We start from the raw sequence: 14,073 nt of genomic DNA, 5'->3' as shown, positions 1-14,073 counted from the left end.
AACACACACAATGTGGCCAGATTGCAAGATTCAGAGTTTGATGTATAAATGATAGATGGTATTTACAGGTGCATTACCACACTTTACATCTGTCATAAATCTTATTCCATTAGTTTTGCAAATTTAGCCTGTTTTAGTCTTTTCTCTTTCAAGGCTGATATCTTGGCCCTATACCTCTCCAGATCAACTCTTTGTTGAAACTTGAAGTCTTCGTATCCTGTATGTGATCTTCCAGGGACTTTCACCAAGCACCTGTTCTTGACTAGGAGTTCAGCCAAATCTACAGTATCGGATGCTTTTATTTGAGCAGCATCTGGTGCAGTGGGCGTCGGTCTTCCTGTAACCTTAATATCGAAAGACCTATTCACTGTTTCCTCCATAACAACTACTTGACTGTAACGTGAGATTACGAGATCCTTGCTAAAGTTTGATGATGTATCTCTCAGTACATTCATGAAGTCTTTATTCATACTCTCCAATCCAAAATCCTTTCCTACATTGTTTCCTTCACCACCATACACATTCACCGTCCTATTCCATTTCAGTTGGTACGCTATCCTGTCCGACACTCCCCCATTGACATCCATGAGAAGCTGGTGTCCTTCACTGAAGTACTTCGAGTGGTGTTTGTCAAAGAAGCGTGGAAGATCAAGAAGCCAATGTTGGATCATGCGATTACCGTCTCCTTCTCGTATCGCATCATGACGTACCATCTCACCAAGTCCAAGATGGAGCAGAGCTTTGGAATATTCGTATTTTGAGTCCACATCATCCTTCAGTCTCCCCTGTTCTCCTCCACCCTTCTGTTGATGCCGCCGACACTTGATGCTGCAAAACCAGTCACCTTTGGGGATCTTAGATTGCTTCAGCCTCATGCACTCATGGTGGAACCATTTCCCCTTTTCACAGCTATCATATGCACATCTTATCATTCTCCCTTTTCTTTTTGTTTCTTTGCATACGCAGAAAGGGCCTTCATCCTCATCAAGCTCCATAGCATCCCCTTGGTTCAAGGTTTTGTTTCCCTTGGCAGAATCTCCTATCTGGTAAGGATGGAAAGACATCTCCAGCACATATTTACATGTGTTACTGAAATAGGATGACAAATCATCTGGGTCTTCTGGCAGATCTTTAGGGGTATCACTCAGCTTCTGTATGCCCATGAATTCACATGCTGCAGCCAACACATATGCCTCTGTTGTGAACCTCAAAAGGTTGGTCAAGGGCTCGAAAGATACATTGACTTTCGCTGTTGCATGAGTACGCATGTAGGTGTCCCGGACATAGGATAAACTTCCACATGATTTGACACTCTTTGCATCATAGAGAAGCTTATATGTGTCCTGTAAAAACAAATAGGATATGAAAATACTGTTAATAAGTATTTGGATTGTATGTGTCCTGTAAAAACAAAATTCAATTGAAAATACTTTTAATCAGTAATTGGAAAAGTGACTGTTTGCAATAGAATATTGAGGTCTCGCCGAGTATCTAAATCTTCAACTGGTTCAAATGTACTATTTTCAAAGTTTCGTTTAAAAAATACCATTTTGTGTTAACTCTTCTTCTACCATTAATATCATGCCATATGCAGAATACTAGCTATAGAGAATTACATGTAATTTAAAAAGATGCTCTGGGCTGAAAATATTTATAGCTAAATAAATAGAGTAAAATTCACAGAGCAAAATGATAAAAATTTTATCAAAATCGGATAACAAATAACGAAGTTATTAAACAGTTCTTGGCATGTCTTCATGAATATTCATTAGGTGGGCTGACGATGTCACATCCCCACTTACCTTTTTGTTATGAATCTGTACCCTGATTTGGATGCAGATGCTTGGAGTGGAATATGCTCCACCAACAGCGATCTGAAGTGGTTTAAAATGTATGGGAATCTCTTCCTTCATAACTGTAGAAACATAAATGTACCACTGAAGAAAATATGAAACTTACCTCTAGCAACAGTTTCCGCTTGTGCCACTCCTGTGCGGATGGCAGTAACCCACTCAGTCTACTCCAAGGTGTATCCGCATTCCTTCGGGTTCCGATGGCATCTCTGACTCTGTCACAGAACTGTGCATTACTATAGAGAACCATGGGGATAGGTGACTTCTGTCCAGGAACGCATTTGTGCCAATGGTCCAATGCATCTATCATCTCTGAAAGTTTGGTTTCATCTTTCTCAAGAACTCCCAAAGGTACCTGTGGGATTGGGGCGATTTTCAGGATTAGATGAATCCTCTTTTGATGGTATGCTAATTTTGCACTTCTCACCATCTGTATACTAAACATTCCAATCATATTCTACTGTAATCTAACTATATCACTAGTTAAGGATATCACATGACATTTTTAAGGTGTCATCTGTCATTCTCCACATGGTGTTTTAGGTTTTGCAGAAAGCTAAGAAAAGTAACAGCTCTGATGCAGAGTCACAACACACATCACTCATTGGAGTATGTGCAGAATGAAACTGCATTGGAATGTGTACACTTGGATGAAACAAAAAGAAAATCATTGAACTCTCATCTATGATTGATATAGAGTACCGAAGTGGTAACGTCACAAAAAACTTCTTTTGCATTTCAGCATCTTTTATACCATACCTCAGCAGGGTATGATGAAATACCCCCACTACCAACATTTGGTGGAAATTGGTCCATGGGGGCGTTAGATATGACCTCATGAATACATAATTGAAGTCAATGCATTGAGGCCTGGTTCCTAACTTTGAGAACCAGGCCAATAATACATTGACTTCAGTGGGGCTAATTATGTTGTATTCACGATGTCATATCTAAGGCCCACATGGACCGATTCCCACCAAATTTGTGTTGTGGAGGTATTTCATGTTGCTCAACGAAAATATGGTATCAAAAATAGTAAAATACAAAAAAAAGGAAAACTGATGACATCACACTTATTAAAGTACTCTATAAAATGAGCATTTGCTTCCCCATAAGCACACTCAAAGAATGCATACATGTATTACTGTTTGAATCTGTAAATTGGGCTAAAAAGTGTTTGTTTCTTTGTAGAGAAATACAACCTTTTCTCTGCATTGATATATTAAGTTTGTATGTGTCACACTCAGTTTTCCTTTCAGGCACTTGGCTTGACTGATACTGATAAGTTGTCATTCAGAAGCTTGCACACTTTGAAACACAGTCTCTGTGTAAATCTAAAACTTTAATCCTCAATCCACTGGATACTAATTCGAGATTTTACTGTCTTTCCTTTCATTGTGAACATTCTGAATTGAATTTTTCAATATTCAAGTAATTTTTCTTTTTATTTCGTGCTGAGAATTAATCGATAGTTCAATACTTCACAGATAACAAGGACAAATATTTAGTTTGGATAGTATCGAAATCATGCATATCTGATAAAAATTTGTATAGTAATATGTTGAAGCTTTATCTAAAATTATGTTAATTGAAAAGAACAATTACCAAGATACTTTTCTTCTTCATCTCTTCAAGATAAGGGTGTGGTATCTGATCCATGACACACATGTCCTTGAAACAAGGAATGTGATTGCAGAGTATTCGGGATATCATCACTTCATACTCATACCTGTGAAGTTTGATTACCAGATGATTAGCAAGAAACTCATCTTAAATCATACATAGTGTACAGAATCGGATGAAAAAAAAAGTTAGAATTCAGAAATGTATGTAGTACGGTACTAGTTACCTGAAGTCTAAATGCCAAATCAATTAAAAATAGATTAGATAATATATATTAGATAGTATATCTGAATTAATTCAAGAAAAATATCAAACAACTTAAATTTTTGTTGACACTGAAAAATTTCAAATGCTTCAATGCTGTTATTCTTCATAAATAGCAGTAGCAGTATCTGGAGGTTTGCAATACTTTTTGTAACAGTGGTATACACAACAAGAACAGTGTGCACTGTTGAGCAAATGATGTCAAGACTTGCAACTTTGTTTTGTAATTTATTGTATCAAATTTTACAATATCAAATACTTTGTATGAAAAGATATATCTCTCTTTGATACATGTTGAGGAATTTAATCATTCATTCTTTGAACAAAAAATTAAACATTTGCATTTTAAATAAAGAAAGAAAGAAGGGTGATCATACAGCACAATCATCTTATCTCATTTTGTGATATCATGCTAACTTCAAAATCCTGTAACTTTATTTTCACTAAATGGAGAAAGAGAGAGGAGCAATAATTTACCTAAGCATATCAATATCTCCAGCTGAGGGGAGGAAGACATCTTCGCCAATACTTGACAACTGTTCCAAAGATGGTGCCTCATCGCTGAGATGGAAACATGGAACACGGTCAATCTCTCCGTAGGCATTGAGAAAGTTAACCTCTTTGGTGGGTTTTCCTTCGCTTGTTTGAAACTTTGGTAGTGTCTGATCGACAGTGTCAAAGGTCAACGTAAATCCCAAGGGCGATGCTTGGGTGTCATCAGCTTTATTCTCTACCAGACCAGGGAGTATAAACAGACAATTTCAAATAAGTTATCATATATACATGTAATTCCCATTGAAAAAAAAATCTTGTCTTTTGAGAAATTCAACAGGTAACATTTTTTGTGAATGTATATTGGAGGTTTGAACAACAAAACATACAGTACTGCAGAAGCTGTAATTCTTGCGGAATTTGCAAATTGCCGATCGGCCGCAAATTTGCACGTGAAAATATTGACACATTTAGTAACCAGTGCCAGTGTCCCCAATAGCAAAGCTTTGCTATTGCAAACATGATGTGTACAGTAGTGAACAAGTTGAGATATGTACAAAAAATAATGTTGATGTTAGTGAACTAGTATCTTCTCCTTCATGCTGAGTGTTGAATGCAAAAAACAACACTATAATCTTCGGTGAGCCCAGAGAAACATATTCCATTGAATGTAATATTGTATCACTCGAGTTCATTATTAAATAGGCCTATATCTAAAACATGGCAGAACTTGACCACTTTAAAAAAAAAATTCATTTTCTGTTGGGGTTCACTAAAATTTGAGCACCACTATACGTACTAATAGCACGTCCATACTTAACTTTCATAGTTACATGATTTGAATTAGAATGTCAATATTGTGCGATAATTCAAATAAAAAGAGTACACAAAAATATCATTTGATAGCATTTATCAGCATGAATAAGCCAGTTTGGAGTTCCATTCCGATGTCGTAATTATATATATATATATATTTTTTTTTTAATTAGATCCACTCAAAAAAAAACCAATGCATCCACTAGCGACTGGTATTTCACAGTTGGACAAGTACATTGTTACAGCAACTTGTTGATGCATTCAAAGTAAAAATGCTTTCATAAAGTGTTCATTTGTGAGCTATTCTAGTCACCTGGTCTATACAATTTCTGCATCCTGCTATGTAAGGCATGCTTACATAACATCTTGCTTTGAAATCTGCCTATCATAATGTTAAGAATGAAAGGTCATTTGACCAAAATTGCCCATGAGGTAATACTGCACTGGTATATTGCGTAGCTATCACCTGAAAAGGGAAAACCCCTACCAAAAACCTGATCATATTGGATTTTGGTGTGCAAGCATAATTGATACAGGCCTCAGTAATTTTATCATCCATTGCAATCATTACTTCATTTTTTTTTACAGGTTTTGCTCATTGATTAAAAATCTTACCTTTTTCTGTTTGTGCAGCTTGACTGTCATCCTGAGATTCCATTGTTGTTATCACGCTTACCTCTACCACTGTAATAAAAATTTTAACATAAGAAATGAATAAAAGCAACAATGTCTGATAATCTCTCTCATAAGCTTCACATAACAGTGTAGACCATGTAATTTTAGTTGTTAACCCTATCTCAACTGGGCTATTTCAGACCAACATATATGGGGAGTCAATTTGACCCCCCCCCCCCCCCTCCAGATCTCGGCCATTGATTGCGCGATCGCGTAGAGATGGATGTAAACTACAAGACATACATTAAAATTTTCCAAAAATTAACTGCTTATAATTTTTTATTAATTAACTATGCAAATAAGTGTATGCAGCAAAGCGCAGCTAGTTAGCTCCAGCGCACATAGAAACAAAACTTGTGGCCCCGCCCTCAGGTGTTACGAGTACTATCAGAGGGTTTGATAGAAGAAATGTACAGTAAGTTAAACCCGAGGCTATGATAGACGGAATAGCACCGCGTCACATGATGCAGTTTTGACCAATCAGAGATAGGAATCTTAGTATGAGGTATATAATGAAATCTGATTTTCTTTGAAGATGCAAAGAAAGATTGCTGATGGGTAGACATGGTACCAGCATGGATACGTAATGGTGTAAAAAAATAAATTGGTAAATTGTCCAGTGCTGAGACAAAAAATTGGTTAATAGCCCAATGAAACTTAATCTTTGGGGGTGTTGAAAGAAACTTGTGATCAGCAACAAAGCTATTTGGTGTACCTAAATCAATCATATGTCTTCTCATTAATTGCAATTTGTTAATGATTACTGACACTTTTCTTGCAGTAAGAAAAATAAACTAATTTGATACATTTACAATTGATTGATCAATTTTCGACTTGCAAGAGAAATTTGCAATTGATTGCAAATATATTCTTGCAACACTCACTCAGTGTCCAGCATTTTGGCACTCACCTTCGCCGTTTCGTGAGATCATAACTTGGCTGTTTCCACCAAGATCTATCGGGGTTTCAGCATCAACAACTTCTACAACTGCATAAAGATACCAACAGAAATTACTCCATTACCATAGTAATAAAATTCAATTTGCAGCGTCTACCTTTTATTGTTCCCATAATTATTCGTACAGGGTATCATTGCCAAGAGAAATAAACAATCTTTTGAATTAAAAATTGAATTGAAAATTAATTCAAATTCATTGGATAATACTGAAAGGCGAAAGCATCAGAACTCAGAATTCCAAACATTTTACTAATTAAGGATTATAGTTTTATCTCATCTTAACCTACATGTACATCATCAGTAATAGAATAGACTTGAGGAATTTGAAAGCTATAGTTACACATATTTCAGTATAAATGAGCGAGTCCAAAAATTTGTGCGTACTGAATATGCAAGGGACATTTACGAGGTTGTAATGACCTGTAATATAGTGTTAAGGGACTTTGATTTGATACCATCATGATGGTTGATATCTAGAATAATCGTGTATAAAATGGTGACATATGACTTTGACCTTGAAGAGAGAAAATATGCCATCATATACCATTATGGGCCGCAGAAAAAAAAAAACAATTTTTAAAAGCTTATTTTCAAGTTGAGAATTCTCTGAAATTATTTCATTTGACAACTTGTAACTCAGCGTGATAAAAGTCAGAACACTAAAGTGTATCAAAGGCGTGTTTCATGTCCATGCGGCAAATCTCTCTAATTAAAAAAAATAATGACATGTTACGTATGGGATTTTTTGTCCCACATAGAGAACGTACACAATTTTCCCCATGATTTAAAAATTCAAATATAGAAATAACACATTATTTTTCTTTACAATGTTCTGAGACATATTGGATATGACTATAAAGGAAATTAGCAATTTCAACAATTTTTTTCATGTTTTCTCATGAATTTGTTTTGTCTATTTTTCTATATGTTTTAATTAAATTTTTTTCATATTTTTTTCATTTTTTTTCAATTTTTTTTTGCTTCAATCAATATTTACGACAAATCAGTCTTTAAAAACTAAAGAAAAGGTGAATAAATCACTTTTGGAGCATTCTTGAAATTTTTTTTTCTCTATGATTGTGTACACAAATTTGATATTTTCCCATTGACATTGTGTACAAATGTCCCATACATAACATGTTGTCCCATTCATAACATTTTTTTAATATGAACTTTTCATCAATAAGTAAAATAGATTTTTAAACCATTTTGTGGTATATTTGTTCACTCACCTGCACCTGCTTGTGGAACCATAGCATGGCTGTCCCCATGACGATCTTTTGGGGTGTCAAAAAGGCCTTGCCCTGTAAAAATTATTTTTAATAAGAAAGAAAATAAAAAACATGAGGGAGAACAGAGTTGATACCAACTCCTCATTACTTATTACATTCAAACCTGTGTTAGTGGCCACCTGTCTATAGCAGCCACTTGCTTAGAGTGTCCACTAATTTGATTCACATGGAGGCAGCTTGTGTCTTACCCGTCTCCAGCCGTTTTGTGTTCCTTGGGTGGTCACAAGAGACAGGTTTTATTGTACAAAAAATATAAAGCTAAACATTATTTCTTTCCCCACACTCCTGCTCTTTCTCTCTCATTCCAATAAAGGGAGGGACATGTTAAGATATATATAATCATGGTAAAGGAAATATAAAATACTGTACAGTATAAAAGTAAAAAAGAAACTAACAATGGTGTAATAATAATAGTAACAAAAGTATATCACATTCCAACAAAGAATTGGATGAATGCTTCCGATTAAAGTATTCTAATCATACCTGTCTCCCAATTTTCAACTTCCTCCCAACCATCGCTACAAGGTTCCATCATTGCTTTACGGTCTGTTGACTGTAGTTCTGCGATTCTCTGTTTTTGTTGGTCGATTGTGTCATCTAATTCACTTTTCATAGAATGTATACTATCTCTTGTGGTTTTGATGCAGGAACAAAGCCCAAGCCTGCTGAGCCTCAGAAAAGTCTGTATTGAATAAAAAGGGCATAAAACATATAATACAGGAAGGGCAGCATAAAATTGATCAATCATACATCAAAAGAAAGCAAATTGTAAGCTACAATATACAATCTAATTGATATCAGTACATTTTACAGCTTACCAGGTTCTGAATATTTGTTTTAGAAACACTCATATCTATGAGCCTAAAATGGGCTTTATTACAAGTACACAATCAGCTGGGATTCCATTTGAAAGGTGCTGTGATTGGATGTGTTTGCATGCAGAAAAATATTCTTTCCAGATTACATAGTGGAATGATGTGCCAAATTTGGTGGAAGAGTCTGAGACCACATTTACTGTATGATAATTTCTTATTTTCTTTGTTTGCTTCTTATTTGACTATGAATGGTGGATCACAAAACTATCTTTACAATCTGAATGCAGAAACGTGGATTAAAAAACGGTGCCACATAAGCGGCAAATAAACAAATTGGCCAAAACAGGATATGGAGTATGTAAAGATTTTAACATCACATCAATACACATTGCATGCTTCAGTAATCAAACCGGTGTGAACTCAAACCCATGATCTGTTACAATCGGGGGAGTTGATAAAAGTTTGTTGCAATGTGTCCACTAGAAATAGAAATGAAAGGGATAGCTGAAGCAATAGAGTATGGATTGATATTTCATGAATAAAAGATATGTTCTATCATGTTTGTATCCATTTTTAAAGTTAAAAAATGAAGAATTTTGATCGATGTTGAAGTAAGCGATTAGATAACGTATTCGTGAAAAAAATATATAGTTTACCTTTCTGCTTGTCCCAGCATACCAAAGAAGCCGGCCAATCAATTCTTGGCAGATTCTATGCCTTGAAGATCTAATGAAGAACAAGTGAGCTGCTGTCATTGTGAGCCGATTGTTATCATTCCTCAGAGGTTTTCTTTCCAGTGTGCTTTCCAAAATGGACATGAGTGTTGGACACCTCATCTTTAAACTTCTGTGTGCAGCTCTCCATGAATATTTCTCCATTGACTTTGTCTTACATTTGGCATCGATTGAGAAAATAGATAGACCCGATTTCATCTCTGCGCTAATTTTCTTGCAAACTGATTCAATTATGAAGGAGTCCAAACTCTTTGATGATTTCATATGCTTCATCACCTTCTTGTAACGGCCAGGTGGTAGATCCGATGCAACTTGAGGAAAGATGTCCATTATCTGTGAAAAGAATGACCAAAAGTTGTAAAAATATTTCTCTCATGATGAAAATGCATTGTTATATTGATAAGGTACCGGTAGCAGAAGTTCGAACAGCTTGTCAAGGGTGCCAGCTACAGCGAAACTCGAGACAACTCGTCCACGCTGGAAAATAAGGTGCCGAGTTGGTTGTACAATATCCGATCGCTATTTTGACAAATGTTTCACTTGTATTGAATACAAATTGATTTCAATGTTTTCTACAATGATTTAAATAAATTTAGTATCAATCTTACCATTAGGGTTAGGTTTAGGGCACTTGTTCACTGCAATCACTCTACCTGTGGTGAATCCACACATGTGTCATGTGTGTAGATAATTTTTTTTATTCACGAGCCGTCTGTGTCCCGGGGGGGGGGGGCACTCGACCAAAAAAGTGGTAGGGGTGTGCCGCGGGCGAGACAAAAAACGGGGGCCTTGGAGCGGGCTTATTGTAAAAAGGAGGGTCCTCGGAACGGGCTTCGGAACTACAAATGTTTGTGAAAACGGGGGTCTTTGGAACGGGTCGCCTGCGTGTGCATCCCAATGGAACGAGCATACGTGCATGCAGCTAGCACGGCGCACAGGCGCCGGCTGCGCCAGCGCAGAGACGATGGTCGGACAGCGCTCTCCGGCCGCTTTTCACCAAAATTGCGGCTCATCGTAGCAGATCAATGCGACCGGAACGGCGTAGCGGAAAATATGCAAAGCTTTGGAGCGGGTATCTTTCTTCTTTTTTCTCGATAAGAAGAAAATGCTATGCCTTGGAGCGGCTTTCTTTGTTCTTTTTCTCAATAAGACAAAAATGCTATGCCTTGGAACGGGAATTTGAGTGTAAAAATGGGGGTCCCCTCCGCGGCACATACCCACTATGCATTATATATAGTGAGTGATTGTATTACCGACCGGCCTTGTAATTGTATTACCGAACGTGCGCATCATAGCATCAGAAAATAATTTAATACGCTCAAAATTTTGCAACATTCTTCCAAAGGGAACTTGAATAGAAAGATGATGAATAATGATCAAAAACACATTTTCAAAGTGTTAATATTCTAAAAATAATAAAATATGGTGAAAAGAGCTCATCAATAACTTTGTTGTTTTCTCAACTTTTCCCATAGAAAACACACGTTCGGCAATACGATACCTTTTTCAAGTGACCAAAATATTTCACATGCGAAGAGGGGTCCGATTGGAAGCTAATATCGTAAAAAGGAAAAACGATTTCGGCAAAATTTTTACAAATTTATATTTTGTAGGTAATTGTGTATTTATGGTGAAAGTTTGGTGAATTTTATGAGAATAATGTGTTTGATATGATTGAATTCATGAAAAGTGTTCGGTAATACGATCCACTACCATACTGAGTGCCCCCCCCCCCCCCCGGGGTCTGTGTACAAGGAGAATTTTATTAAATGTTAAAAAACTCCTCGAAACAGAAGGCTGCCAGCTGTCTACATCCGATTTTGATGAAATTTTCAATGTTATGCTGCGCTTGTTAATAGATTTTTCTCCTTTTATTCAAATCAGCTTTTATGAGGGGTTGACTTGTCCCACAGTCCTGGAGTGTAACAGTTACCTGATCTGGAGACAGGGGGGTGTCAATTATGCAGCTGCCATCATCACTGCCAGTTTTGGTCTTTCTCCTTTTTCTTTTCGCCTTGAAGTAAAACTCTCCATCTGCGGACCCTTCCAGTACTCGCTTGATCTTATATCCCACAGGAGTATGAGCATCCTTGGTTACTTCTTTGAGAGTTGATAACGATGCCTTCAAACTTCCTATGGCATTACATAATTTGCCTAAAATTCTTGCGCACACTGGGCAGATCAGATGACGCCTCCCTTCACCTGGGCCAATTTCTATTCCAAGTGCTTTCAGCGCGTCCACCGAAGAAATTTGGCAATAATTTTGGTTTTTTATTTTTGCAGTAAGTTTTCGCCTCTGTAATTCATTGTTTATGTTACGCCCACAGTTACAACACACCAGATTTTTCTTTGTCGGCCTCTTTGATTTTGGCTTTGCCTTTGACTTTGGCATGATTGAAACACTATGTTGAAACTTAAATTGAAACCTTGTCAGTTGCAAAAGGAATAGTCAGATCGCGAGTCTGTCTCAGCTAGCCGGTGTCACAGGCGAATTGGCCCGGGTATCGGCGGTCCAAAACGGCTAGCCGATTAGTACCGCCAGTGCCAAACGGCTAGTCGTTCGTGCCCGGCGCCAGATCCAAAATAATGACTGTTTCAAATTTTGGCCGAAACGATGGGAGAGCCGCCGTTTTGGTTCCACATTAATCAAATCTTTCTATTTACTTTGATAAATGTTTCATAATATATCTTGGTGTAATTTTGTAAAGGGATATGGGCCGGGCTGAAAATATCATAAATAGAGTAAAATACATTAATAAAGCAAATTGCTGAAAAATTCATCAAAATCGGATAACAAATAAGAAAGTTATTGAATTTTAAAATTTATTAATATTTTGTGGAAACAGTTATATGCACATAGATCGTCATGAATATTCATTAGATGGGCTGATGATGTCACATCTCCCTTTTCTTATAGTATCACATGAAATCATAAATTTTCATTTTTTCATACTTGTGTGAATAATGTGTCTCCATTATTTTTTTTCTCTTTATACCATTTCTGGTCTCATTTATTACATATGAATCCACATAAAAATACAGGCTATTGCAAAATTTCTTTCTTTTTTTCAAAATGAAAAAAAAACACTGTATACTATGATTTAAAGGGGAATCCAGCCTTGGCCATACATTGATGTGTTGGGACGGAGAAACTTAAATTAAACAGAATGGTGAAAGTTTGAAAGAAATCGGACAAGCAATAAGAAAGTTATAGCTGCTTTAAAATTGAGATCACTAATACTATGTAGATTTCAAATTGGCAACTGGGTAAGTAAATTATGACAAGGGGCAAGGACAACTTTCCCATAGGTCATGTACTTTATTATCAGGGATTTGTGGTTTTCTCCTAAGTACCCATTCCCCTGGGGCAGTAATCTAAATATAACCCAGGTAGTATATTGTTTTATGTCCTCATGGAAGAAAAATATAATTTGAAATAAAACTTTTGGGGAAAATTACATTTTAGCCATAAGTTGTATTGGAGTACATGGAAGAGTAGTCCTTGCCTTACATCACTATGACATCACATATGCAGCCAATTTGAAGTCTCCATGGGTATAGTGATTACCAATATTTACAACTTTTAAAAATTCATAACTTTCTTGTTGTTTGTCCAATAATGTTCAAACAATGAATTGAATTAAAAAGGAATTACAATCCTTCGAGGACCCTTTTCCACAACTCAATATTTATCTCTTTATTTTTTTTTGCTTTTTTTTGTTTCTACCTCTATACGATCTCTCAACAATAAAGACATATAATTTTTCAAAATATTATGTGTCGCATTTTTATTTCTTATATGTAATTGCGGTTCTATGTAAATAGAAAAATGCGTATTATCATCTTATATCATTGATATTTTCTTTCTTTGTAACTAATAAGTTTAATACGGCAAACTGAGGTGAAAACACAAAATTCTTACAACAAATGTTTCGTATAACTATTTCTACAGTATTCCAAAATGGTTTAACTGAATCACAAAAGAAAAATACATGCAGTGGCCCTTTTGGTCGCAATAATAACAAATATTCACAGTCTTTCGAATTCCATTTAAACATTTTGGATGGAACTTGCAAAATATTTGATTTGATTTGATTTATTGTTTTCTTCTGCATCCATAACATTCGTATAATACATTTTTCATAACATAATAAACATAATATGCTAGCATTTTTGGCATGAATCATAAATAAAGAGTATTAAAAAGATAATTTCAGACAAAAATGATTAACTATATGATATTCACAATTTGCAGGAGAAGGATTGTCATCATAATGTACATAAACATAAAATTAAATTGAATGAGAGAATTATCACGAACAAATATAATTATGACCAAAGCGATTTCCAATTAATGGCAGGGGTTAAAAAATTAAATTCCAGTAACAGATTGCTCTAGACGTCTTCTTTTTTAAAGTCAAGAGATCATAAATTTGTTTCAATATTTAACACACTCTATATACGCTTACTTCGTGTTTTACAAGTTTCACAGTAGAGTATACGTAAACTTTTATGCATTTATTGATCCAATGTTGATTAATTGCTGTTCTC

General features: G+C 35.8%; 1 protein-coding gene across 1 annotated transcript; it reads right to left on the bottom strand.

The window, feature by feature from the left end:
- LOC129277786 (uncharacterized) lies at positions 1 to 12,007 on the bottom strand. The gene is made up of 10 exons (XM_064095141.1): positions 11,456 to 12,007; positions 9,445 to 9,855; positions 8,457 to 8,655; positions 7,914 to 7,985; positions 6,634 to 6,711; positions 5,664 to 5,732; positions 4,218 to 4,470; positions 3,459 to 3,582; positions 1,960 to 2,208; positions 1 to 1,343 (listed from the first exon to the last, which is right to left on the bottom strand). The coding sequence occupies exons 1-10, from the start codon at positions 11,912 to 11,914 to the stop codon at positions 102 to 104; spliced, it is 3,156 nt and encodes a 1,051-aa protein (XP_063951211.1). The 5' UTR covers positions 11,915 to 12,007; the 3' UTR covers positions 1 to 101.
- Positions 12,008 to 14,073: the final 2,066 nt, after the last annotated feature.

The sequence above is a fragment of the Lytechinus pictus genome, chromosome 2 (genome assembly GCF_037042905.1).
Source record: "Lytechinus pictus isolate F3 Inbred chromosome 2, Lp3.0, whole genome shotgun sequence".
Classification (NCBI taxonomy): Eukaryota; Metazoa; Echinodermata; class Echinoidea; order Temnopleuroida; family Toxopneustidae; genus Lytechinus; species Lytechinus pictus.
This window is presented reverse-complemented; position numbering and strand designations above follow the sequence as displayed.